Here is a 23,568-nt window from a genome sequence, read left to right on the forward strand (position 1 = left end):
TTTCTTGGTGAACCTGGTACAAGGGTGAAGGAGATAGAATACTCAATGCCTATCAAACAAGATATCCAGAACACAGGGACTCCCAAGACCTCATTACTGAAGCAGGCCTAAAATGAACCCACATGGCTCAGTGAAATTTGTGGGAGAGGAGCCAGAAAGAATGTCAGAGCCACATGTTGGGTCATGATACACAGAGACCTTGCTTCCTACCCATAACTGATGGTTAACCTCACAATGAATGATCCATATTCCCCAATGAGGAGGGTCCCTCAGATGGGGGAGGATGGCTAATGATGGTACCAACTGGCTGTATACACTGAGTACAAATTAATAATAAATAAATAAAAATAAACAAAAAGTTAAATTTCCCATAACTATCCACATTGCATTTAAATAATAAATTAGTATTTACCAAAAAAATTTAATTTTGTTATAAACACTGGACTTGACATGCCAGAAATGAGATAGTTACTTTACTTAGGGTAGAGTAGAATCTGGTCATTGCTGAGACAAAACAGCTAAGCTCTATTACAACCCTTAACAAATTTGTTTTGAAAGAAAAAACACTATTTCACAACCAATGTTTTAGCTTAATCTTGAATAGCAATTGATCTTAGGTATAATAATAATTTTTATTAACATAACATATGTTTATGTCTTGCTCATGGCTTAAAATTGATAAAGCTTAGGCAAGTTATTCCAACTTATTTTACCTAACAGGGGGATAGTAGACCTTTGCCATCAGGCCTATCTCATTATACCTTTTCTTATACATGTATGAATAAATGATTTACAGTTATGTAAAGATATATTTGTCATAGAACACTTTAGCAGAAAATCATGGCAGTTAGCTGGCACCATAAGGCATGTCTTTCCCATTGTGTCCCTGCATTTCCTGAGGAACAGCATAGTTACCTCCCACACCCAGGTGCCTCAGCTCCATGGGGTGGGGGGAAGAGGCATGTGGCTGGGACTCAGGCCTGTTGAAAAAAAACTTTTCCTGCCAATTGCCTAGGCTTGGGGCTTGGCTGGGGCAGTTTCATCTCCCCCTCATTTAGGTAGCCAGAGCCCCATGGTCTTGGGTTGGCTACAGGTTCCACTCTGGAGAAGCAGTCTCAACTCTCCAATTGAATTGGGCAGAGGCTGGTGCTGTAGGAGGGATAGAGTCCAGAGCAGGAGTCAGAGCACCATCCTCCCATCCCCCCAGGCAGCCATATGTCTTATGGCACAGTGGCTTGTAATGGAAAAAGGAAAAACAGAAACTTAGAAGCCATTCATTTTAGAACCTATGGGTCTTTGGTTCCTGAGCCTCCATGAGGCCACGAGTCCCCTTCCCCTCACCTCAGCAGGAATAGCTCCCAAGCTCTAGGGGAGTTTACTCTTGTTAAGTTTGGTTGGGGATCAGAGAAGCCCAACTAAGTACATCTCCCTTCAAAAGTTGTCACCTTACAGAAGAGCCACCACCTGACGCTAGCGCAGTTTGGCCTCAGGCAATTTCAGTAGGGCTCTAATCCCAGCAGGATGGATTGGGCAGCTGGAGAAGCCTTGATGGCTAGGTGATCAGTCTGAAGGGAGGCCTGTCTTCCTGTCTGTCCAACACCATTCACCTTAGCTTTGCCAGAGATAGTGATCTTATCCTCCAGCAAGAAGAGAAAGCATTCAGTTTTCTTGAAAGTGGAGAGAAGCAGTAGAAACACAGTCATGCTCACAGCTGGAAAACATGCGTCCCATTTTCACCAATAACATAATAATCATAATTTTCCTTCTCAAGATTGTCCCTTCATGGTTGTCAACTGCAACAGGAAGATACAGGTCCAGGAAAGTCCTTTTACCCCAAACCCTAGGTTCATTTATAGTTTTAATCAAATAACTGAATAAAAAGAAGACTAAGAAGGATAATTATTAAATTATCATGTTTATTGAGGGAAGTACAGAGCCAAAGAAAGGCATCTACATAGCTAGAAATCCCATATGGAGGGTCTGGAAACAAAAACTGTGGAATGAAAAGACAGGGAAAAAAAAAAAAGAGATAAAAACAGTTCAAGGAGCTCCTGCTGGAGGTGCTGAAAAACCTATGCGGAGAGAAAGGGGCTAGGGGGCCCTCCCGTTGGCTAAACCCAGCTGTGCCTGGGCTGGAACCCAGGCCCAGCTGAGGTAAAAACTGACCCAAAACTGGAAGTTCCCAAGTAGTCAGAAAGCCTGCCCTGCCCTTCTGAAGGTATTTATAACCTTATGGTGGTGGGTTGTCTTCTCGGTCAGGTAAACCTGAGGGACAACTGGTTGGTTAAGGCTAGGGGCTGCCCAAGGAAGAGGCCTTTCCTGGCACCAAGTTCTGGGGGCTGAACTTGACCAACCACAATATTTACATCCTATGTAAGAGCTTCCTCCCAGGAAGGGTTCTGGTTGTTTGTGGAAAAAGAGGTCAAGGTAACTATGCAGGAGATAAGAAGTCATATCATCTTTGACTTCTGGAAAATGCAAACTTTCGTGTTTTTTTTTTTAACCTTCAGGGGTCCAATCACCCTAACTGTACCTTCTTCACAGCACCATGCCTAGCCTCTTCCTCTTCTTAAAAGGATACCAATCCTATTGGATTAGGGTCCAACTTCTGTCACCTTGCTCTTTCAACCTTAATTACTATGTTAAAGGACCTATTTCCAACATACACAAATTGGGAGATAAAGGCTTTGGTCTATAAATTTTGGAGAAGCAGTAAAACTGGTAAAATTAAATTTAGCAAGTCCGTTACTCTCTGGGACCCTCAGCTTCTGGATCTGTAATCTCATTGGGATGGTTAATAAGCTTAGATGAGATCCTTGCTGAATTCTAAGTCCTTATACAACACTGTGGTAGTTTAAATTGATGTCCCCCAATAGAACCAAGAGTTTTATTAAAGCTTGTAACTTGGTGTCACTGTGGGAAGATCCTAGAGCCCAGCCTTAAGGTGTGGGGGCAGGTCTAGAATTCCACTCTAAAGATATGCAAAGTGCTGGTGTTCTTTCTGGGGTTTCTGGAGTGTGCTTGCTTATTGTATAGTGGTGGTATCTCTCTTTGTGTGGACCTGTGAAAGGGGGCCAGATTCTTTCACCATTATTGAACTTCCCCTGCATGTGTAAACTTCAAATGTATTCCCTTCCTCCCATAACTCTGTGTGGTCTGGAGGTTCATCCCAGCAATGTGAAACTATGACAAATACTAATAACTTTGTTACACACTTTATTAGTGTTATCTCCTTAAAGTATACAAAGTGACTTTAAGTACATTATATCCTTCACCTTACATGTAGGGAACTGTCATCATTCCTACAGGAACATCTAAAAAGGACTTATAGTCTCTACTTGCTTTAGAAAGGGTTCAAAGCAGTTTATGAAGAGAACACTGATTCATGAAATGGCATTCATTATATATCACTTCTCACAGAAGCTGCAGAACAGACTGAGGAAGCTGTTGATGAAATGAATGACCACCATGAGAAGCTGGAGGAGGCTGATGCACAGAAGGATGGAGAAGAAGGACACGTGCCAAACAACTGCTTTGGGGGGGTCCAGGCAGATGGAGTTCCAGAGCAAATGGTCATACAAATAATTTCTATGCCCCAAAATAAGGAGGTCAGTGTGGGTAATAGGTAAGGAAAGCCAAAAAAAAGCAACCCCAATAGACAGTAGTGGAGTGGGGAGTGTGTCTTCCCTGGTTCAGGTCATAGACTTGGGCTTGTAAAGAGCTGACTGCTACTGTTGCATTTCAGTTTTCTAATATTAGAGGAGCAGAGTGTGACCAAAAGGAGTTTGTTGATCCTCTGTCATTGTCTCTTAAAAGACTTCAAATCCAGGTCATCGCCCATACTTACCTACTATTCAGATCTTTGAATGGGTAGCCATATTTCCAAGCTCGAGTCTGATTGAAGGATGAGACATAAAACATGCAAAAAGGACCATCTCTCAAGGCTGTTCCAGATGTAATAAAGCAAATCAAGGCTCCAAGCAAAGCCAGGCCACTGGACAACATAGCAGTCAGCATCTGCAAAGGGAAGGAGGAAGCAGGCTGACAGAGTTGTGGCTAAGTGGCTGGCAGCATGATGGTCAGCCAATCTTCCATCCTACGACAAGGTAGTACTACCCAGGGTACTTATTTTAAAGTATTACCAGGGCTGATGTGAGATCCTTGGGTGGTTGTGGAGAAAAGCCAGAGAAAGAGAACTTGCACTTGGACTTGTATTCTCCATCAATCCCCAGGTTCTCCAGATGCTCTCAGCATATTGACAACAAAATCCTTCCCCTGTAGACTGTAGTCATTTAACCATGAGCTACAAAGATTAATTATTTATCACATACTCATTTATCTCCATTAAGGATAGGCTATAGTTTGGAAAGTACCAAGCTTCATATCCTTGATCTCTCTTTCTCAGATCAAACATAAAGAGAAGAAGACCAGGTGTATGCATAAAGCCTGGGTTTCAATTACTACCATAAACCGGGTATGGTGGTGTACATTTGTAATCTCAGCAAAGGCATCCTCTGCTATATAGTAAGCCTGGGATACGGGATACCCTGTTCCAAAAAAAAAAAAAAAAAAGATCTGGGCATAATTGTACATACCTATGATCCCAGTATTCAAGGGGCTGAGGTGGGAAGGCAAGAAAAGCAGAGTAGGAGTAAAGCAGAGAGGAAATCAGAGGGAGAAACAGAGAACTTGCAAACACTGAAATAATTCCTTATATTATTTCACTACTGTTCATGCTTTGCTAACCTCCTCCCATAGGATAACTGGGTTTCTTTTCTAGCCTGCTTCCAGATGGTTTCTTAGGGTACTAGATTTTTTATTTTTTGCTCCCTCCTAAAGAATACATATTTTAAAATTTTGAATAAAACCTAATATAAGTTTTGTACATAGCCACAGTTATTTTCCCACTGAGGTAACCTGATTGGGAACCTGGGAGGCTCAGAGAAGGGTATGCAGTAAAGCTGCTGTGTAAGTTAAAGATTCATGCTAACTTAGTCTGATATAAATGTAGAGCAAGTGTGGTCCCTGGTGCCATCTGGGAACTTGTTTGTAATGCAGAATTTCTTGACCATCTCAGACTTCCTAAATCAGAAACTCTATGGAAGGTGCCCAACAATCTGTATTTCAAAAAAACCAAGTAGGAAAATTCTGATGCCCACTCAAGATTAAAAACCACTTACAGGGCTGGAGAGATGGCTAGCAGTTAAGATACTTGCCTGTGAAGCTTAAGAATCCAGGTTCATTCATTTCTCCAGTACCCATAAGCATATGCATCTAGAGTTCAATTGTACTGGTTGGAGGGTCTCTATCTCTCTCCCTCTCTCTTTTTCTCCCTCTTTCAAATAAATAAATAAAAATAAAAAACTTAAAGCAGTTACATAGGCAAAAGCTAACTTGGTGAGTACAGAGTAAATAAAATGCCATTTTGTTTATATTACATTTAATTGTTTAACATGTAAGTCTGAATTAATGAGTTACCAATATATATGGCTGTAATGATCAGAGCCAGATGCAAAGTAATAGTAACAGGGCTACAAATTTATGTTTGAGACTGAATATGCAAATATATATTCAGTATATATGTATGGAGACAGAGACAGAGACAGAGAGAGAGAGAGAGAGAGAGAGAGAGAGAGAGGGAGGGAGAGGGAGAGAGAAAGATGATGTTAAGGTGGTCTCATGGAAACCAGATTGGCAGGGTTCTCTTGAACTCCTGATCTTCCTGCTTATACTTCTCAAGTGCTGGAATATCAGTTGGGACTTTTTTTTTGTTTTGTTTTGTTTTTTCAAGGTAGGGTCTCACTCTAGCCCAGGTTGACCTGGAATTCACTATATAGTCTCAGGGTGGAACTCGAACTCATAGTGATCCTCCTACCTCTACTTCCAGAGTGCTGGGATTAAAGGTGTGTGCCACCACGCCTGATGATATTTTTTAATCTATAAGATACTGTTGTAATTATTAAAGTACAAATTTATTTATTCTGGGCTTCAGTTTTATTGTCTATAAGGTGGAGAAATAAGATTAGAATCTAGTGATTAGATTATCTCTGGATGACTTTCCAATTCTAAGAAAAAATATATATGGGGGGACTGCTCTTTGCTTTTTTGAAGTAGGGTTTCACCCTAGTCCAGGTTGACTTAGAACTCACTCTGTAGCCCAGGCTGGTCTCAGACTCACTTCAATTCTACCGCAGCCTCCTAAGTACTGGAATTAAAGCTGTGCACCACCAGGCCTGGCTTGCGTGTGGTATTTTGTTGTTTGTTTGTTTGTTTCAGTGCTTGGGATCCAACTCAGTATCATAGGAATGTTAAGCAAGTGCTCTATCCCCCAGCCCTCCCAGAAAATATTAATCAAAATGGCCAAGAGCCAGGCATGATGTTACATGTCTATAACCTCAGCAACTGGAAGACAGAGTCAGTAGGATCACAAGTTTGAGGTCTACCTGGGCTACATACTTGTCTCAAAAAAAAAAAAAAAAAGAAAGAAAGAAAGTAAAGGGGACCTGATGGAGAGATTGCTCAGTGGTTAAGCTGCTTGCCTGCACAACCTAAGAACTGAGAGTTGATTCCCCAACACCCAGGTAAATCCAGATGAACAAAGTGGTGCATGCATCTGCAGTTCATTTGCAGTGGTAAGAGGTCCTGGCATGTCCATGTCCATTCTCTCTCTCTTTCTTTCTCATAAATAAATATATTTTAAAAGGAGGCTAGAGAAATGGCTCAATGATTATAAGAGCTAGATTGTAAAGCATGGTGACCTGGGTTAAATTCCCTAGTACCTATACACAAAGAATAAGTCCTGATACGCAAAGTGGCACATGCATATGGAGTGCCATTTGCAGTGGCAGGAGGCTCTCTCTCTCTCTCTCTCTCTCTCTCTCTCTCTGTCTTTCTCAAATAAAAATCAAAACAAATTTTTTTTTTTAGGCTTTTTTTTTCTTTTTTTAGTTTTTCGAGGTAGGGTCTCCCGCTAGTCCAGGCTGACCTGGAATTCACTATGTAGTCTCAGGGTGGCCTTGAACTCATGGCAATCTTCCTACCTCTGCCTCCTGAGTGCTGGGATTAAAGGCGTGTGCCACCATGCGTGGCCCAAAATGATGTTTTTAAAAAATCAAAATAGCCAGGTGTGATGGTGCAATCCTTTAATCCTAGCACTCAGGAGGTAGAGGTAGGAGGACTGTTGTGATTTTGAGGACAGTTTAGAACTAGAGTGAGTGCCAGATCAATCTGGGCTAGAGTAAGACCCTATCTCAAGGGGAAAAAAATCAAAGTAATGAACATGTGGCTCAACATGCCCTGAGTTGATCCCCAGCATCACAAAAACTAAGTAGTATATACCTGTCATCCCAGCACTGGGGAGGGGGAGGCAGGAGGATAATAAATTCTAGGTCATCCTTGGCTAGTAAGTTCAAGGCCAGCCTGGGCTACATAAGACCTTATCTCAAAAAAAAAATCAAAATCTGTAAATAAGTGGATATATGATTTATGTTCATAAGTTTGTCACATTTATTTAAAAAAAATAAAATTTCTATTTATATGTGTGTGTGTGTGCGTGCATGTGCATACCAGGGTCTCCTATTGCTGCAAATAATTGAGCCCCATCTGACGGGCTTTGCAAGCAAACATTTTTAATCTCTGAGCCATCTACCTAGCCCCCAGTTTATCACATTTCTATAGACATCCCTTGCTCTGACCAACTCTTGTTTTATGGATGTGGATGGAATGTTCAGCCATTATTGAGTTTTGAGTTATTAAGGCCACAGGAGTTTACCTTAAGCTTCAAGATTAAAATAGCTCGTTGACCCTTCTGCTTCTAGAGTAAGAGAATGTGTGGTGAGGAAGGGTATTCTAAGTGTCAAGTGTGGTTCTGATGCTTACACTTTGACAAGGTGTATTCTCACTGAAGCAGCAATGCCTCCAACCCATCATGGAGATGAGAGTCGCTGAAGTGAGAACCTAGAAAGGAGAGAAAGGTGTTAAAAAGAGGCTTAGCGGCTTATATTACTAGCACCTGTCCACAGCTGATGAAATGGAGTAGTTGTTCACCTCACAAGACCTCAATTATTGGCTTCAATTATTAGGACACAGGTTTGGAAGTCTAGTCTGATTTGACTCCATGAATGCTTTAGAGTCATCCAGCCTTCCTGGTTGCAGGTTAAAATCTAGTAACCCATGACAAGTCCTCCAATCACATATATTGTCTGTGAGACCCAAAACCAATTTGTTGGAACAAGATCTTTATTACAAGAATAAAAATATTCCACCTACCAGTCCCACTTCTAGAAGAGGCTTTGGGAATTCCTACCCACAGAACTTCAGACACTTACCATAAGGCCTCCTCCCCAGAGCCCAGAGCCCAGCATGGCATGTTTGCCAATAAGGCCCCTCAACAGGTAGGTCCTATCCCAATTAGGAAAGAGGAGTACTATGTTGATTCCAGCAGCAAACAGGGCTGCAGTCCCTAGGCCCAGCCCCAGGATGCAGGAACAGGTCCGTGAGCATGTCATTACACAGGGAGAGGACAGCATCCTGGAATGATAGAAGAGAGTCACAACAGAGCCAGGGGTAAGGATACCCAGTGGCTTAATGGCAAGGTAGAGAAAACAGATGATAGAAGCTGTCACTTCCCAGTGTCAAAGTGAAGACAACTGAGGAACCTCAACACCCTGCCATTTATAAATCTTCCCCATGAATGGGAATTGCCTCATTTTCACCAACCCCTGATTACATACACATCCACATTCCATTATATTTTGCATGAGCCCCTATGAAAGGCAGTTATCAAGTTTTAAAGGTATCCTCAAGATGCCCATTCTCAGCACTTCTGTTCAGTGCTTTTCTTATTGCACAAGCTCAATCTAAATTTGTAAAGGACATAAATTAGCCAAAATAGTTTTTATAGAGTTTGTTTTCAGGACTGAGGAGATTGCTCAATGGTTTAAGGTGCTTGCTTGTGATGCTGGCTGGTCTGGGTTCATTTCCCAAGATGTCTACATAAAACCAGATGCAAAAGTAGGACAAGTATCTGGCATTTGTTTGCAGCGGCAAGAGTCCATTTTGCACCCATGCACACATACATGCACACACACACAAATAAAAAATTTAAGAATTTTTTGTTATTAAGGGCTAGGCTAACCTCAAACTCATGGAAATCCTCCTGCTTCAGCCTCCAAAATGTTAGGAAAAGCAAGAAAAGAAATAAGAAGAGGGATCTGGCTCAATAGCAGAGGCATGATTTATTCAGGTATGCCTGAGAATAGTTCTGACCAGGTAAGTCAAAAAACATTTCTACAGACTACTGGGGACATTGGAATTCCTTGGTTGCTGGACTGTCCACCTTTCCTTAGAGCTTGGGCCACTTCAGGGAAGTGATAATCTGACAGGTGGCTTGGGCCATTCCAGGAATGTGATAATTGATTGGGGAGGTGGCTGGGTCACTCTTAAGAAACAGGGGGTTGCAATGAAATTTAATGGCAATCAGAGTCTAAAGATTCTGGTTCTAACATTCCCAACTCTCCTATCATACAGAAAGCCAGGGTAGGAATACTATAGGAGCTGGTTCCAGCCACACAATTCTGATCGTGGGAATTGATGTGAGTGTATGGCCTGGTGGGACGGCAGCAGGAGCATGGATTTGAACTCATTCCAAGAAGTGGATCTATAAATAAAAATATAATGGGAAGCAGTCTTAGAATCCCAAGTAGCAACAGGTACTTCTGAAACCATTTGGAATTGGAGTTGCTGAAATAAACAGTATTAGTAGGCAAATAAAAGATTGACTCCTAACATTAGAAAGAGAAAAAAAATCTCACTAAATGTGAGGGAGACCTGGAAGACAAGAGAATGAGTTTTATCTCAGAGGAAATAAGCAAGGTCTGTATAAGTCTAGCTTAATAGGAAAATGTCTATAAGAACTATAACCCAGAGCAATAGGTGCCTCAGCTGGTCAAAGAGAGGTCAAGTCATATACAGAAAAAGATAGTAAACTGGCTATTTTAAAAAGCTAATATGGCCCAAAATTATTTATTTCTCCACAATTTCTGCAGTCTATTGCTAAAGCTCTAGTCACACAGGTGTGGCTTCTGGGATTCTCAGCTTTTGGTTCCCCATTTGGCAAACTTCACTGTGCACGAAGTGCACATGCCTGGCTCTTGCCCCACATGGCAAAGAGGTTTGCTCTTACAGTGTGTTATAGATGATATTGAATAGCTCTTCAAGGGAGTGGTAACTAATCAGAGCCATTATGAAAGAAACTCCTAGATCACAGTAAATCTACTAGCCATGATGATCTGGTCATTATAAATCTATCTGCATATTCATGTATATGGCATGGCATTTATAGGCAACACATGAGTATTATATCTAAGGTTGAAAATAATAACATAGCCATTAGGTAAAGAAGCAAGGAATGTTGTCTAAAGAATTAAGGAAAAAGAATTAATTGAAATTTCTAGAAATAGGAAGATTTGATTTAGGTAATGTGGATGTGGGAAGTATAAGAAACTAGTTTTGAAGTAATACTTGAAATAGAACAGTTTTAACTTTGAATACTGCAGAAAGTAAGTAATTAAGTTAATTTGAAGTTTACTTATTTATAGGCACAATGAAATTTTATATAATTAATTTCTGTCTATTAGAAGAATACATTTATAGTACACAAATAAAAGTGTTACCCAAAATGTAAACATACATAGAATACTTAAGAATTCTGGCTGGGTGTGGTGGTGCATGTTTTAATCTTGGCACTAATGAGGCAGAGGTAAGAGAATGGCTATGACTTCGAGGTTAGCCTGAGACTACAGAGTGAATTCCAGGTCAGCCTGGACCAAAGTGAGACTCCACCTCAAAACAAAATAAAAAAACAAAGAAATATGTTATTGTAAACAGATGTTTTTTCAAACTTTATTTTTTAATATTTAATATTATTTTATATTTTTTACATTTACAAGATAAAAAGATATAACTTAGAATTTGGATATAATTTATCTGTCAGGTATATTGTAACAGAATCATACTTTGTAAACATGTTAAGAGTAGAATTATATTTAAGAACACTTTAATTTTGACCTTAGAAGTTTAACAATATTTAATAATATACTCACATTATCTTTTTATTTAACTTTCAAATATATCTCAATCAGAAAGATAATACTTTTACAACTCTTTCAATTTATCAGCACACATTATATATTCTATAGCCCTATTCAGGACCAGACCTCTGATCAGAAGGCAGTTTCTTTTTTCCTTTTAATGCTACCAGGGCAAAAAAAAATTGGGTCTCTGTTTTAATGACCTCCAAGCCTATTATCTGTCTCTTAAAAGTGGATAGAGATCTTATGTTATTTTGGAGATGGACACTGATTTCAAATCTGACTTCTTCAGGCTTTGGAGAATAATCAGCAGAGACAATGATAGATGGAGTTAGTCTGTTATAAGACCCTCTGTGGTGGATTGATGTAACTGTAAAGTTCCAGACTTAAGATTTTAGTTATTCTTCAAAGTGATGAGGGCTTAATTTATTTTAAAATTTATGTGAGTACTTGCTTGTGATCCAGTGTTCCCATGTCAGCAATATAGATAATAGTTTTAAAGCCAATTTGTTATCCTTATTATTTTCTTTAAAACATCAAGTAATCTTAAAGACAAAGCAACAGGTGCTTGCAGCTTTGAGTGGAGGGTATAGTTAGGGTGACTGGACCCAGGGGTAGAAAAGGCAGGAGAGTTTGCACTTGCTAGAAATCAAAGATGGTCTGATTTCTTATCTCTTGCCTAGTTCCCTAGACCTGTTTTTCCACAAACAACCAGAATCCCCTCCTGAGAGGGAAGTCTCTCATAGGCTTTAAACAACGTGGTTAATCAAGTTCAGCTCCTAGAACTTGGTATTAGGGCTAGTCTCTTCTTGAGACAGCCCCTAGTCCTAACCAAACAGCTATTCCTCTGGTTCACCTGAGCCAGAAGTTGGCCCATCACCATAAGGTCATGAATACCTTTGCAAGGGGAGAGCAGGCTCTCTGACCACTTGGGAACTTACAGCTTTGGGTGAGTTTTTCCTTCTGCTGGGCCTGGGCTAGCTGGTCCCAGGCCCAGCTGGGAGAACCCCCTAGCCCCTACTCTCCACATTGGTTCTTTATCCCCACCAGCTCCCCACATGGCAGGAGCTCCTTGGACTTTCTTTTCTCTTTTCTTTCCATGCTGCTTTTTTTTCCCACAGGCCCTCCATGTTGGATCTTTAGCCACATGTGTGCCTTTCCTTGGCTCTGTACTTCTCTCAATAAAAATAGTAATTGGATAATTATCCATTATCCTTCTTGTGTTTTTTTTTTTTTTTTTTTTTTTTTTTGAGGTAGGGTCTCACCCTAGCTAGCTCAGGCTGGCCTGGAATTCACTATGTATTCTCAGGATGGCTTTGAACTCTCAGCGATACTCCTACCTCTGCCTCCCGAGTGTTGGGATTAAAGGTGTGTGCCACCATGCCTGGCTACAGTCTTCTTTTTTATTCAATTCTTTGATTAAAATTAGGAATGAACCTGGGGCTTGGGGTCCAAGAATTTTCCTGGACCCCTAGCATCCCATTACAGCTTGAATTTAAAACCAACACTTTTTCCCTTGAGAAGAGTCTAACATGTGGGAGAGGCTTGCATGCCCTCAGGGAAGTCATGGAGTTGATGGGCAGGTCCTATTAACTTTATCTGGTGTCACAAAGAACAATTTATGTGGTTGCTATTTATGACTATTAAATGAAGGCCCATATAGGACAGAGTTACTATTTTACCATGTGGCAGCAAATATTAGGAGAAAAGGCTGTCATTGAGACATGAGTGAGAGTGGGGCCTTGGGGAGGTCTGTAAAAGCTGAGGCTGGGTGGGGGGGGGCTGGTCAGGGATGGCTGTGTACTGGTAACTGCAGTGACTAAGGAGGAGGAGGAGGGAGAAAAAGCAAAGATATGGCAGAAGGGAGGAGGGATTGATATCTGACTTTAAGTCCAATTTTTAAGATATTTTTATGAGGCAGACCAAAGGACTATCTTTTGGAATGCAGAGATTTTTACCCATTTTGGAGTTTAGCAGACCAACTTTTGCTCTGAGACAAAGGTTGTCCAAAATGCTTTCTGGGTGATTTTTCAAGCATCTCTAAAGGGGGGAAAAGTCTACCTGAAAGACACCTCTTTATTGGTTTATGGCTTATCACCAGGAGATGTGAATATCCACAGTTTGGAGATAGAACGAGCCCAGAACTTTGAGACAAAGGCTGTCTAAAACACTTCCAGGGAGGCTTTATCTTTATTTTGTCTTTTCAAGCATCTTCAAAAAATCTATTCAAAAGATACCTCCTAATTGGCTTAAGGTCATATAGAGATGTGAGTACCTCCTGATGTCGGCACCAGGTGATGTGAATCTCCTGCAGTCAGATTAGATGAAGACCCAAGAATCAAAGTCCCAGTTGTGCGGTTGTGTTCTGGAAAATGTATGCCTTACCTAAAATTGTTTTGGTTGTGGTGAAGTGTGGCTAGTATTAAATGTTGTTAAGAGCAAAAAAGGGCATAAGTGAGAATCTGGGTAAAAGAGCATAACTGACACAGCCATTAGTTCTGCCGCTTTATGAAGTTATCAAGATATTTAAAAATTTAGAAGTTGAATGTGCCATTTTCAGGTCAGCAGGAATTATTTTCTAATTTGTATTGTGGTCAGACTGTACTGCAATTAAAAAAAAATGAGGCATTTGGACTAAAGTCTACTTTTGGGCTGAGGATCTGGACAGATTTGTGGCAAGTAGGTTCTGGACCTCTGCCCAGTGGAAAAGATATAGGGGAATGAATGTCTGGGGAGGAATGTGTAGGCTCTAAGCTCAAATCAGGAAGAGAGCAATGAGGTCCTAAACCCCACTTGGAGAGACTTGGTCCCAGTCACCTGTTTTTTCAGAGAGAGGAGCTAGCATCGAAGAAAAGCTAAAAGGGAGGAGGAAAAGGGGAGGAATAGAGTTCTACAAGGTAGTCATTTTGGGGGTACCTCCATCCCTGGTTTTACAATGGAGATGAAAACAGATAGCTTTTTGGGTCAAAGAGTTTACTAAAATTGGCCATGAGTGGGCTGGAGAGAGGGATCAGTGGTTAAAGGTACTATGTGCAAAGCCTGAGCTCCAGGGTTCAATTCCCCAGTACCCACAAAAACCAGATGCACAAAGTGGCATATGCATCTGGAGTTCATTTGCAGTGGCAAGAGGATCTGGCATGCCAACCCCCCTTCTTATAAATAAATAAATAATAAAATATGTTATTGGTTATAGAGACAGTCTAGCCTGAAGGCCAGTGAGATTTTGGAAATTTGAGAACCCACAGAGGGTGGAAATGGCAAGGCATCAGGCGTCCCTAAACACTTGTTTCTGGCCTGAGGCTCCCAGTGTTGCCTTCTGAGGACAAGACAAGGGTTCCCCATCTGTATCTCCCACTTATCTTAGGAAGAAAAACAGAAGTTGATTGCACATTTCCTCTGGCTAAAGATGGTCTAGTGTTGGAAGATCCAGTGGATACAGCAGATGGCTTCTCTATGGCTGGAGTCAGGCAGCAGGGAGAAGGAGAAGCTTTTAGGTAGATAAATTACCCTACCAGTATTTTTGTCAGAGATTTGCTCGAGCCACCTGGGAGTTTTAAGAACCCACTGAAGCCAGGCACAGGAGGCAGAGATAGGAGGATCTCCATGAGGATCTGGGCAGATTTGTGGCAGGTAGGTTCTGGACCTCTGCCCAGTGGAAAGGGTATGAGGGGAATGTCTGGGGAGGAATGTTGTAGGCTCTAAGCTCCAATCAGGAAGAGAGCCACCCTGAGACTACATAGTTAATTCTAGGTCAGCCTGGGCCAGAGTGAGACCCTAAATAAAATTTAAAAAAAAAAAAAAAAAAGAAAAACACTGACGAGTAGCCTTGGCCTTGCAGTTCTGTTCTGTTTAGGGGAGTTGCAATTCTCATGTAACTTACTATGGTGAAAGAGAGAAAGAGAGAGAAAGAGAGAAAGATAGAGAGGGAAACAGACAGTGGTGATCAAGAACATTTTAGGATCTATGGGTTAGTCTAGGATGAGCTGCCACTGTCTATTGCTCCCTGGGTTTTAAGAGGGTCCCCATCCCGAGTATCTGCCAAAGTTTCAGCACCATTTATTAGGAAAAGCAGGAAAAGAAATGAGAGGAGAGACCTGGCTCAACAGCAGACTTTATTTGGGCACTCCTGAGAAGGGCTCTGACGAAGCAGAAAAAAAAGCCACTTCTGGGCCTGGGGAAGTGGCTCAGTAGTTAAAGGTGCTTCCTTGCAAAGTTTGATGGCCTGGGTTCTGTTTCCCAGGAACAACGGAAAGCCAGACAAAAACTTTCAATGGCAAGAGAACCTGGCATATATATACACATGCACACATGCCTATATAAAGCCAGGTGTGGTGGTGCACGCCTTTAATCCCAGCACTTGGGAAGCAGAGGTATGAGGATAGCCATGAGTTCGAGGCTACCCTGAGATTACATAGTGAATTCCAGGTCAGCCTGGGTTACAGTGAGACCCTACCTCAAAAACCTAAAAATAAATAAACAAACAAATAAATAAATAAAACAGAATAAAGAAAAAAGTCACCTCCTTTATAGACTAGGGGATACTTATGAGGCAGATGGGGGTGTTGGAATTCCTTGACTGTTGGGCCTCAGGGCTTGGGTCACTTCAGGGAAATGACAATCTGGCAGGTGGCTTGGGCCATTCCAGGAAAGGAGTAGTGGGGATGGGTAATGTGGGTCATTTCAGGAATGTGATAATTGGGAAGGGGTGGTTAGGTCACTCTAGGGAAACAGAGGGTTACAATGAAATGGCAATAGAATCTATAAATAGAATCATTTTGGTTCTAACAAACAGTGATAGAGTTTCAGGCATGAGTCACTACTCCTGCCTCAGACATAACAATATTTGTTTATTTGAGAGAAAGAAAGAGGGCACACCAGAACCTCTTGTTATTGCAAACAAAATCCAAATTTATGCACCAATTGGTGTGCCTGGCTTTATGTGGGCACAGGGGAATTTAACCTGGGCTTTCAGGCTTCACAAGCAAGCATATTTAACCACTGAGCAATATCTCTATCCCCCAAAACAATTTTAAAAATATTTATTTATTTGCAAAAGGAGAGAAAGGGGGCAGGGGGACAGAGAGAGCATGGGCATGCCAGAGCCTCTAGCTAGTGCAAACAAACTTCAGATACATGTACCACTTTGTACATCTGGCTTTACATAAGTACTGGGGAATTGAACCCGGATCATTATGCTTTGCAGGCAAACACCTTAACCACTGAACAATCTCTTCAGCCTGCCAAAACAATTTAATTTTATTTATTTTTTTGAGGGGGGAGAGAAAGAGGGAGATAGAAACAAAGAATGGGCATACCAGGCCTCTAGCCAATGTGAATGAACCTTGTACAGCTGCCTTTACGTGGGTACTAGCGAATCGAACTGGGTCATTTGGCTTTACCATAACCACTAACCCATCTTTCCAAGACTTTATTTTTTCTTTTTTTGGTTTTTTGAGGTAGGGTCTCAATCTGGCTCTGGCTGACCTGAAATTCACTATGTAGTCTCAGGGTGGCCTTGAACTCACAGCGATCCTCCCACCTCTGCCTCCCGAGTGCTGAGATTTAAGGAGTGTGCCACCACGCCCGGCTCCCAAAACAATTTTTGAAAAGAAAAAAAAAAGTGATGACATACACCTGTAATCTCTGCATTCATGATATGGGGCAGGAGTATCAGGTCATTCTTGGCTGTATAGAGAACGTGAGGTCAACCCAAGTTACATTAGACCCTGACTTCAAAGAATAAACACAAATATAAAAACAAGAGCTGGGTGTGGTGGCTCCTGTGTGTAATCCCAGCACTTGAAAAGCAGAGGCAGGAAGACTGCTTCACATTCCAGGCTAGAGTAGGCAAAGAGTGAGAACTCCTATTGCAAGACAAAATAAGCCCAGTGTGGTGGCACATTCCTTTAATCCCAGCACTTGGGAGACAGTGGTAAAAGAATTGCTGTGAGATTGAGGCCAGCCTGAGAATACATAGTGAATTTCAGGTTAGCTTGAGTTAGAGTGAATCCCTACCTCAAAAAAAACCAAAAATAAATAAGTAAATAATAAAAATTTGGAGAGTTTGTATTATGTGGTTTCAAGACTCACAAAGCTAAAATAAGTGGGAAAGTAGTGGTGTGCAGAAAGACATGTAACATCAATAATGGTGATGCACTTTTGTAACCTCAGAATTTTGGATGTAGAGGCAGGAGGATAGAGAAGTTGGGGCCAGGTAGGCTACATAGCAAGTCCCTGTCTCATGTGGTTTTCTGCACAGATTAATCATCAATGGGGGGAAGTTCCACTAGAACCCACATTTCCTAGAGTAACTAATATGATTTCTGGGAGATGGGGAGTCCGGTTCATTAGTGGTGTAGCCACTGATAAATTGTCCTTTCCATAGTAAGTAACATACCCACAATCTTGCAAGCAACCCTAATTTAACTCAATAGGTTAAATAAAAAGAAGAATGAAAGTAAGACCATAATTAATGTGGAAAAGGTGATTAGTGGGAAGGAGAGGGAGTAAGGGAAGACAATTAGGGGAGAATAAGATCAAAATATAGGGGTTGGAGAGATTGCTCAGTTGTTAAAGGCACTTGCTTGCAAAGCCTGCTGGCCAAAGTTCAAGTCTTCAGTACCATATCAAGCTAGAAACACAAAATGGCACATGTGTCTGGAGTTCATTTACACTGGCAAGAAGCCCTGATATATTTTCTCTATCTCTCATTCAAATAAATAAAAGTTAATTAAGTTTTAAAAGACAAAAATATTTTGCATATATGTATGAAAATGTCAAAAATAGAAAAAAGACATATAGACTGCTAAGGTAGAATAGGGAGTTCAGGGGAAACTGAGTATAAAACCCATAAGCCTGCCCCCAACAATACACTGCCTCCAGGAGGTGTTAATTCCCAAATCTCTATCAGCTGGGGGTACACATGAATCAAACCACCACAGTACCTATATAAAGAGCTCTTATTTACTTGATTAATTTTTATTTATTGACCTTCCAAATGACTGATTTTTTTAGGTGTGCTGTTAAATTGGTGTGTACTTGGCCTTTCAGATATATGGGCCCAGGAGTTGTTTTGGGGCAGGAATGCCACCAGCCCCTTCTGCATGTTAAAACCCAGAGCATCAAAACCTCGGACAACCTCCTCCACTGGGGGTCCACCCCCCAAATTGCCATTAGTTGGTGATTGAGTATGAGTCTTAATAGCAAACACATGAGACTGTGGGAGACATTTCACATTCCAACTGACACCTTGATCAAAGAAAGAGTAAGACACACCCAAGCATGGCTGTGGGATTCTCAAAGCAGAGGCTCACTTAAGAGTCCTAGTGGCGACTGTGAGATGTTGGAAGCTTTTGTAATTTTACTGTCCATTAAGTTTCTAAAAGATGTTTCACTCCTCTATCTCATTCAATAATTGAGATGATATGGAGGTGCTTGGAAGGGATTACAATCTCATAAAATGAAGTAAATCAGGAACCACTAGGTTTACACAGGGGGTTAAGACATATCCTTTGACTATAAATGGGGTTTCTAGTGCTAGAACATTTCAGGTTTACAGCTAGAAAGGGATAAAAATGTTGCATTGGGATTGCTTTTTAAATACTGAAATTAAAGCTTAGTAAAATAACTGACTTATGAACTATGACAAAAGAACAAAAAGTTAGGAGAGATAGATATTGGAATTCTTCTGATTCCCAGCTGCTGAGAGGCTTCAACCAGACTCTAGTGTGAGGGTTTTCTCTTTTTTCCTTCCACAATTTCCCATCCTTCTGTTCTGCTTCAGAGCCAAGAAGGATAAAAAGATCAATATTTTAAAAATATTTTATTTATTTGTGTGTGTGAGAGAGGGGGAAGACAGAAGTGCAGATAGAGAGAGAATGAGGATGCCAGGGCATCCAGCCACTGTAAACGAATTCCAGATGCATGTGCCACCTTGTGCATCTGGCTTACAAGGGTACTGAGGAATCAAACCTGGGTCCTTAGGCTTCTCAGGCAAGTGTCTTAACCACTATGCAATCTCTCCAGCCCCAAAGCTCAATATTTTTAACAGTTATGTGCCACCATGCCTGATTAGAACATCACATCTTAAAATCAGGCTCTTGCTTGAATCCAAAATGCAGATTACATGGCCAGTGTCTGTACACAAGAAGTGATTGGTGAAGTTCTATAGAGGAAGAGTCTAAAAGTTCTTTGTCACTTTATCCCACCTGCCACCAAGCCCACATTTTTTTTTTTACAAATATTCTTTTTTTTTTTTAATGTTTTATGTATTTATTTGAGAGCAACAGACACAGAGAGAAAGACAGATAGAGGGAGAGAATGGGCACGCCAGGGCTTCCAGCCTCTGCAAACGAACTCCAGACGCGTGTGCCCCCTTGTGCATCTGGCTAACGTGGGACCTGGAGAACCGAGCCTTGAACCGGGGTCCTTAGGCTTCACAGGCAAGCACTTAACCGCTAAGCCATCTCTCCAGCCCAAGCCCACCTTTTTTTCATTCCGTCTGAGTTGCCATTTCTCAAATGACCACTCATTGCTAGGCACTATGCTGGGGACCAGGGAGACAATGGTGGATTCTCCTACCTCTACCTCCTGAGTGTTAGGATTACAGATATACAGCAACATGCCCAGTTTTATGCAGTGCTAGAGATTGAATCCATGACTTTGTGCATGCTAAGCAAGTACCCTACCAACTGAAGTTCATCCCCAGACCAGAAAATTTGTGCTTTTAACTACTAGGCCCTGCTGTTCCTGGCTATCACCTCTCTGCCCCTTTTAATTTTGCTTACCTGCAGTTGTTGGCAGGAATCAACTTGGGAGAACAAGAAGGTGGAGAAGGGTGCTCTCTCCAAAGTGAGCATTGACTCCTACAGCCCCAGTCAGGAGTCCTTCAGGGCCAGACCTACAGGCTCTTTTCTAAAGACTTTCCAAGAGGGGCAGGGAGGCTCTGTATATATGTAGAAGTCATGCCAACCTGGGCATGTGAGTAACTGTGTGTGTTCACACACCACTGCCCACAAGCCTCCACTAAGGGAACTTCCTGTTCCCAGAGACTCCCCCCACGATGAACCACTTTCAGCTCACTTTCATGTGACTCTAAGGAAAAAAGCAGGAGGCATGGCCTCATGTGCTCAACTATCTTACTGAGTCACTGAATGAACCCAGGAGAAATACTGAAGCCAGCGGCTCCTATCCTCTAGTTTCCCCTTCATAGGATTCAGGCCCTGTAAGAAAGAAGACAGCAGAGAAACCTCTCCTCTTCTCACACTCCTTACCTTGCTCTCAGCTGGCTGAGTGGGTTGCATGGCTCTTGGACTAGATTCTCACTTTTGTGTTCAAGTGCCAGGCACCATCTTCTAGTATGTAATACCAAAGTGCTGAACATCTTAGGCTTTCTCTGTACTCACTTTTTATAAGCTCCTCTCCAAAAGCTAAGTCACCAGACGTGGTAGCTAGTGCACTTAAGAAGTGGAGGCTGGAGGATCAGGAATTTAAGACTAGCCTAGGCTACATAACAAGTTTAAGGACAGTATTGATTTTATGAGACCCTGTCATAAAACAAACAAAAACAAGTTTCTATTTAAGAGCCATTTCAGATATTACCAGCAAAGTCTCCCCTGATTTGTTAACCAGAGTCACTTCTTTCTCTATGTTCTCATAACATTAAAAAAAAAAAAAAATGTTGGGCTGTAGAGATGACTTGGGTGTTTGTCTGCAAAGCCAAAGGACCCAGGTTTAATTCCCTAGCACCCATGTGTCTGGAATTTGTTTGCAGTGGCTGGAGGCTGTGGCATACTCATTCTCTCTCTCTGTCTACCTATCATCTATCTATCTATCTATCTATCTATCTATCTATCTATCTATCTATCTATCTATCTTCCTCTTTTTCTTTCTCTATTAAATAAATAAATATATATATTTCAAAAGATGTACATTGAGCTGGAGAGATTGCTCAGTGATTAAGGTGCTTACCTGCAATGCCCAATGACTAAAGTTTGATTTCACCAGTATCCATGTAAAGTTCAAAGTGATACATGCATCTGGAGTTTGCAGGGGCTAGAAGCCTTGGCACACCCATTCTCCTGCCTTCTCTCCTTGGAAATAAATGAAATATTTTTTAAATGTACATGTTGTGTATTATAAGTACATGCCTCACAAGCATGAAGACCTGAATTTGATCCCCAGAATGCATGTAAATGTTTGGAATTTGTGCCTCTAATCCCAGTGCTGGGGACTCAGAGACAGGCAGATTTCGAGAACTTATTGGCAGCCAGTCTAGCCTAATTGGTAAGGTCCAACCAAGCCAATGAGAGACCATGTCTGATAGAAAGTGGTTGATGTTCCTGAGGATCACATTCAGGAATGCATGTGCACTCCCACACCTGCTCAACCCCCGCAACAAAAGCAAAAAGCAGAGTGGTGAAGTTTTGTGAAGATCCCCAAAGAATGTGATGCTGTGTTTCTGAAATGCACTACTACAATGCACATGCACACTTCCACACACAACAACATGCATTCACACGTGTTCAGATCACACACACACACACACACACAACTTACACGTTGTGTCCCATACAGTAAAATGCACAGATCACAATCGTAAACTTTGAACGTACATGTGTACATCAAAGTCACTCACTCCACAGAGAAAGACAGGACATTTCCAAATCCTGAGAAGGCTATATAATGCTTCCTTTCATCATTTGTACCTTGTGCATTTGAGCTATCATCATAAATGGTTAGACGGGTTTTCTTGAGTTTCATTTGGGTCTGGCTTTCTTCACTATTCTGTGAGATTAATCCAGTATGTGATTCAATCTTTTCTCAATCTTGGTTATTATTCCATTAGAATACAATACTATAATGTACTCTTGGTGAATATTTGAATTCTATAAATATATAACTATATTCTATAAATATATAAATATATAACTAATGCTGTTATGAATATTCTTATCTATATATTTGGAAACAAGTATGGGCTAATCTTTAAGGGTTGATATGTCAGAGTAGGATTTCTGGGACCTTAGGTTAGGTTAATAGTTAATTTTGGTGGATACTATCAGTTTTCAAAAGAGTTTCTACCAACTTAATCCTCCCACCAGTAGAGTATAAGGGTTCCAGTTTCTCCACATGCTAACAAACATTATTAACGTTAGGGACTCTGTTGGGGGTTTAGTGATATATCCTTGTGGCTTTAATTTGCATTTTTCTTGATGAGTAAGTTCCTTTTGGTAAATGTAATGACCATTTGAAGATCCTCTTTTTTTTTAATCTGCTTTAAAAAATTGGTGGTCTTGGGCTGGAGAGATGGCTTAGTGGTTAAGGTGCTTTCCTACAAAGCCTAAGAATGTTTGTTCAAATTTCCTGTTCCCAGGTAGTAACCAGATGCAAAAGTAACACAAGCATGCAATGTCACACATGCACATGCACACAAAGGGCGCATGGGTCTGGAGTTCGTTCACAGCAGCTGAAAGGCCCTGGTTCACCCATTCTCTCTCTTTCTGTCCTCTCTTTCTCAAAAATAAAAAAATAAAAAAATTGGAAGTCCTAACTTGGGCATGGTGGTGCACACCTTTAATCCCAGCACTCAGGAGGCAGAGATAGTAGGATTTCTGTGAGTTCAAGGCCACTCTAAGACTACAGAGTGAATTCCAGGTCAGCCTGGGCTAGAACAAGATTCTACTCAAAAAAAAAAAAAAAAAAAGATGCCTTGTTTTGAGATGTTTCTGTTAGTGTCTTTTTTTTTTCTTTCATTTTTTAGTGGTGGTTGTAGGAGCTCATTATAATGCTAGACCTTTGCAGAAATATGCATTATGAATGTTTTCTCAGTCTGCGATTTGACATTGTAGCCTGTTCTGTTTTGTTTTGCTTTGCTTTGCTTTTATTGAGACAGTCTTATTATGTAGCCCAAGCTGGCGTCTAACTTGTGACCCTTTTGCCTCTCCCTCCCAAGTACTGAGCTCATAGACATGTGTCACCATGGCTGACTTTTTCACTCTTTTAATATTTTGTGATGAAGTTACTTTTTAATTAAATTCTACTTGTCATTTTTAAAATTTTATTTTTATTTTTAAAATTAATTTTATTATATATGGACATATTTAGTATGTAAACAACACATGTTAGCACCATTCTTTCCTTTATCCCTGCCCCTTTACTGAAGAGGCCTTCCTCATTGGGGATGCAGGTCAACCTCATGGGGATTGTGGGTCATGCTTTATGGAGGTAGCAGTCAGTTTGGTGGAGAGGCAATGTCTCTGTGCATAATGTCCTTAATTGTGGCTCTAACAATCTTTCCTTCCCCTAATCCACAAGATTCCCTGAGCCACGTTGTATACATTTTAAGTATACTTCAATGATAGGCTCTTAGTAGCTTCTTTTTTTTAATTTTTATTAACATTTTCCATGATTATAAAATATATCCCATGGTAATTCCCTCCCTCCCCACCCCCACACTTTCTCATTTGAAATTCTATTC

At 41.0% G+C, this 23,568-nt stretch overlaps 1 protein-coding gene across 1 annotated transcript; it reads right to left on the reverse strand.

The window, feature by feature from the left end:
- Positions 1-3,407: 3,407 nt before the first annotated feature.
- Tm4sf19 (transmembrane 4 L six family member 19) lies at positions 3,408-19,908 on the reverse strand. Its single transcript, XM_004662212.2, has 5 exons — positions 19,877-19,908; positions 8,328-8,529; positions 7,879-7,956; positions 3,848-4,017; positions 3,408-3,588 (listed from the first exon to the last, which is right to left on the reverse strand). Exons 2-5 carry the CDS (start codon positions 8,526-8,528, stop codon positions 3,408-3,410), a joined length of 630 nt encoding a protein of 209 aa, XP_004662269.1. The 5' UTR covers position 8,529; positions 19,877-19,908.
- Positions 19,909-23,568: the final 3,660 nt, after the last annotated feature.

Source organism: Jaculus jaculus, chromosome 6 (genome assembly GCF_020740685.1).
Source record: "Jaculus jaculus isolate mJacJac1 chromosome 6, mJacJac1.mat.Y.cur, whole genome shotgun sequence".
In the NCBI taxonomy this organism is placed as follows: domain Eukaryota; kingdom Metazoa; phylum Chordata; class Mammalia; order Rodentia; family Dipodidae; genus Jaculus; species Jaculus jaculus.

What these genes read in the sequence shown, in the direction of transcription:
- Tm4sf19 (XM_004662212.2), bottom strand. Translation starts at nt 8,528, where the DNA reads ATGCTGTCCTCTCCCTGTGTAATGACATGCTCACGGACCTGTTCCTGC. An exon ending in TCTGGGGAGGAGGCCTTATG is followed by an intron (nt 7,957 to 8,327) that starts GTAAGTGTCTGA and finishes TCTCCTTTCTAG; the next exon opens with GTTCTCACTTCAGCGACTCT. An exon ending in AGAATACACCTTGTCAAAGT is followed by an intron (nt 4,018 to 7,878) that starts GTAAGCATCAGA and finishes TTCCCTTTGCAG; the next exon opens with ATGCTGACTGCTATGTTGTC.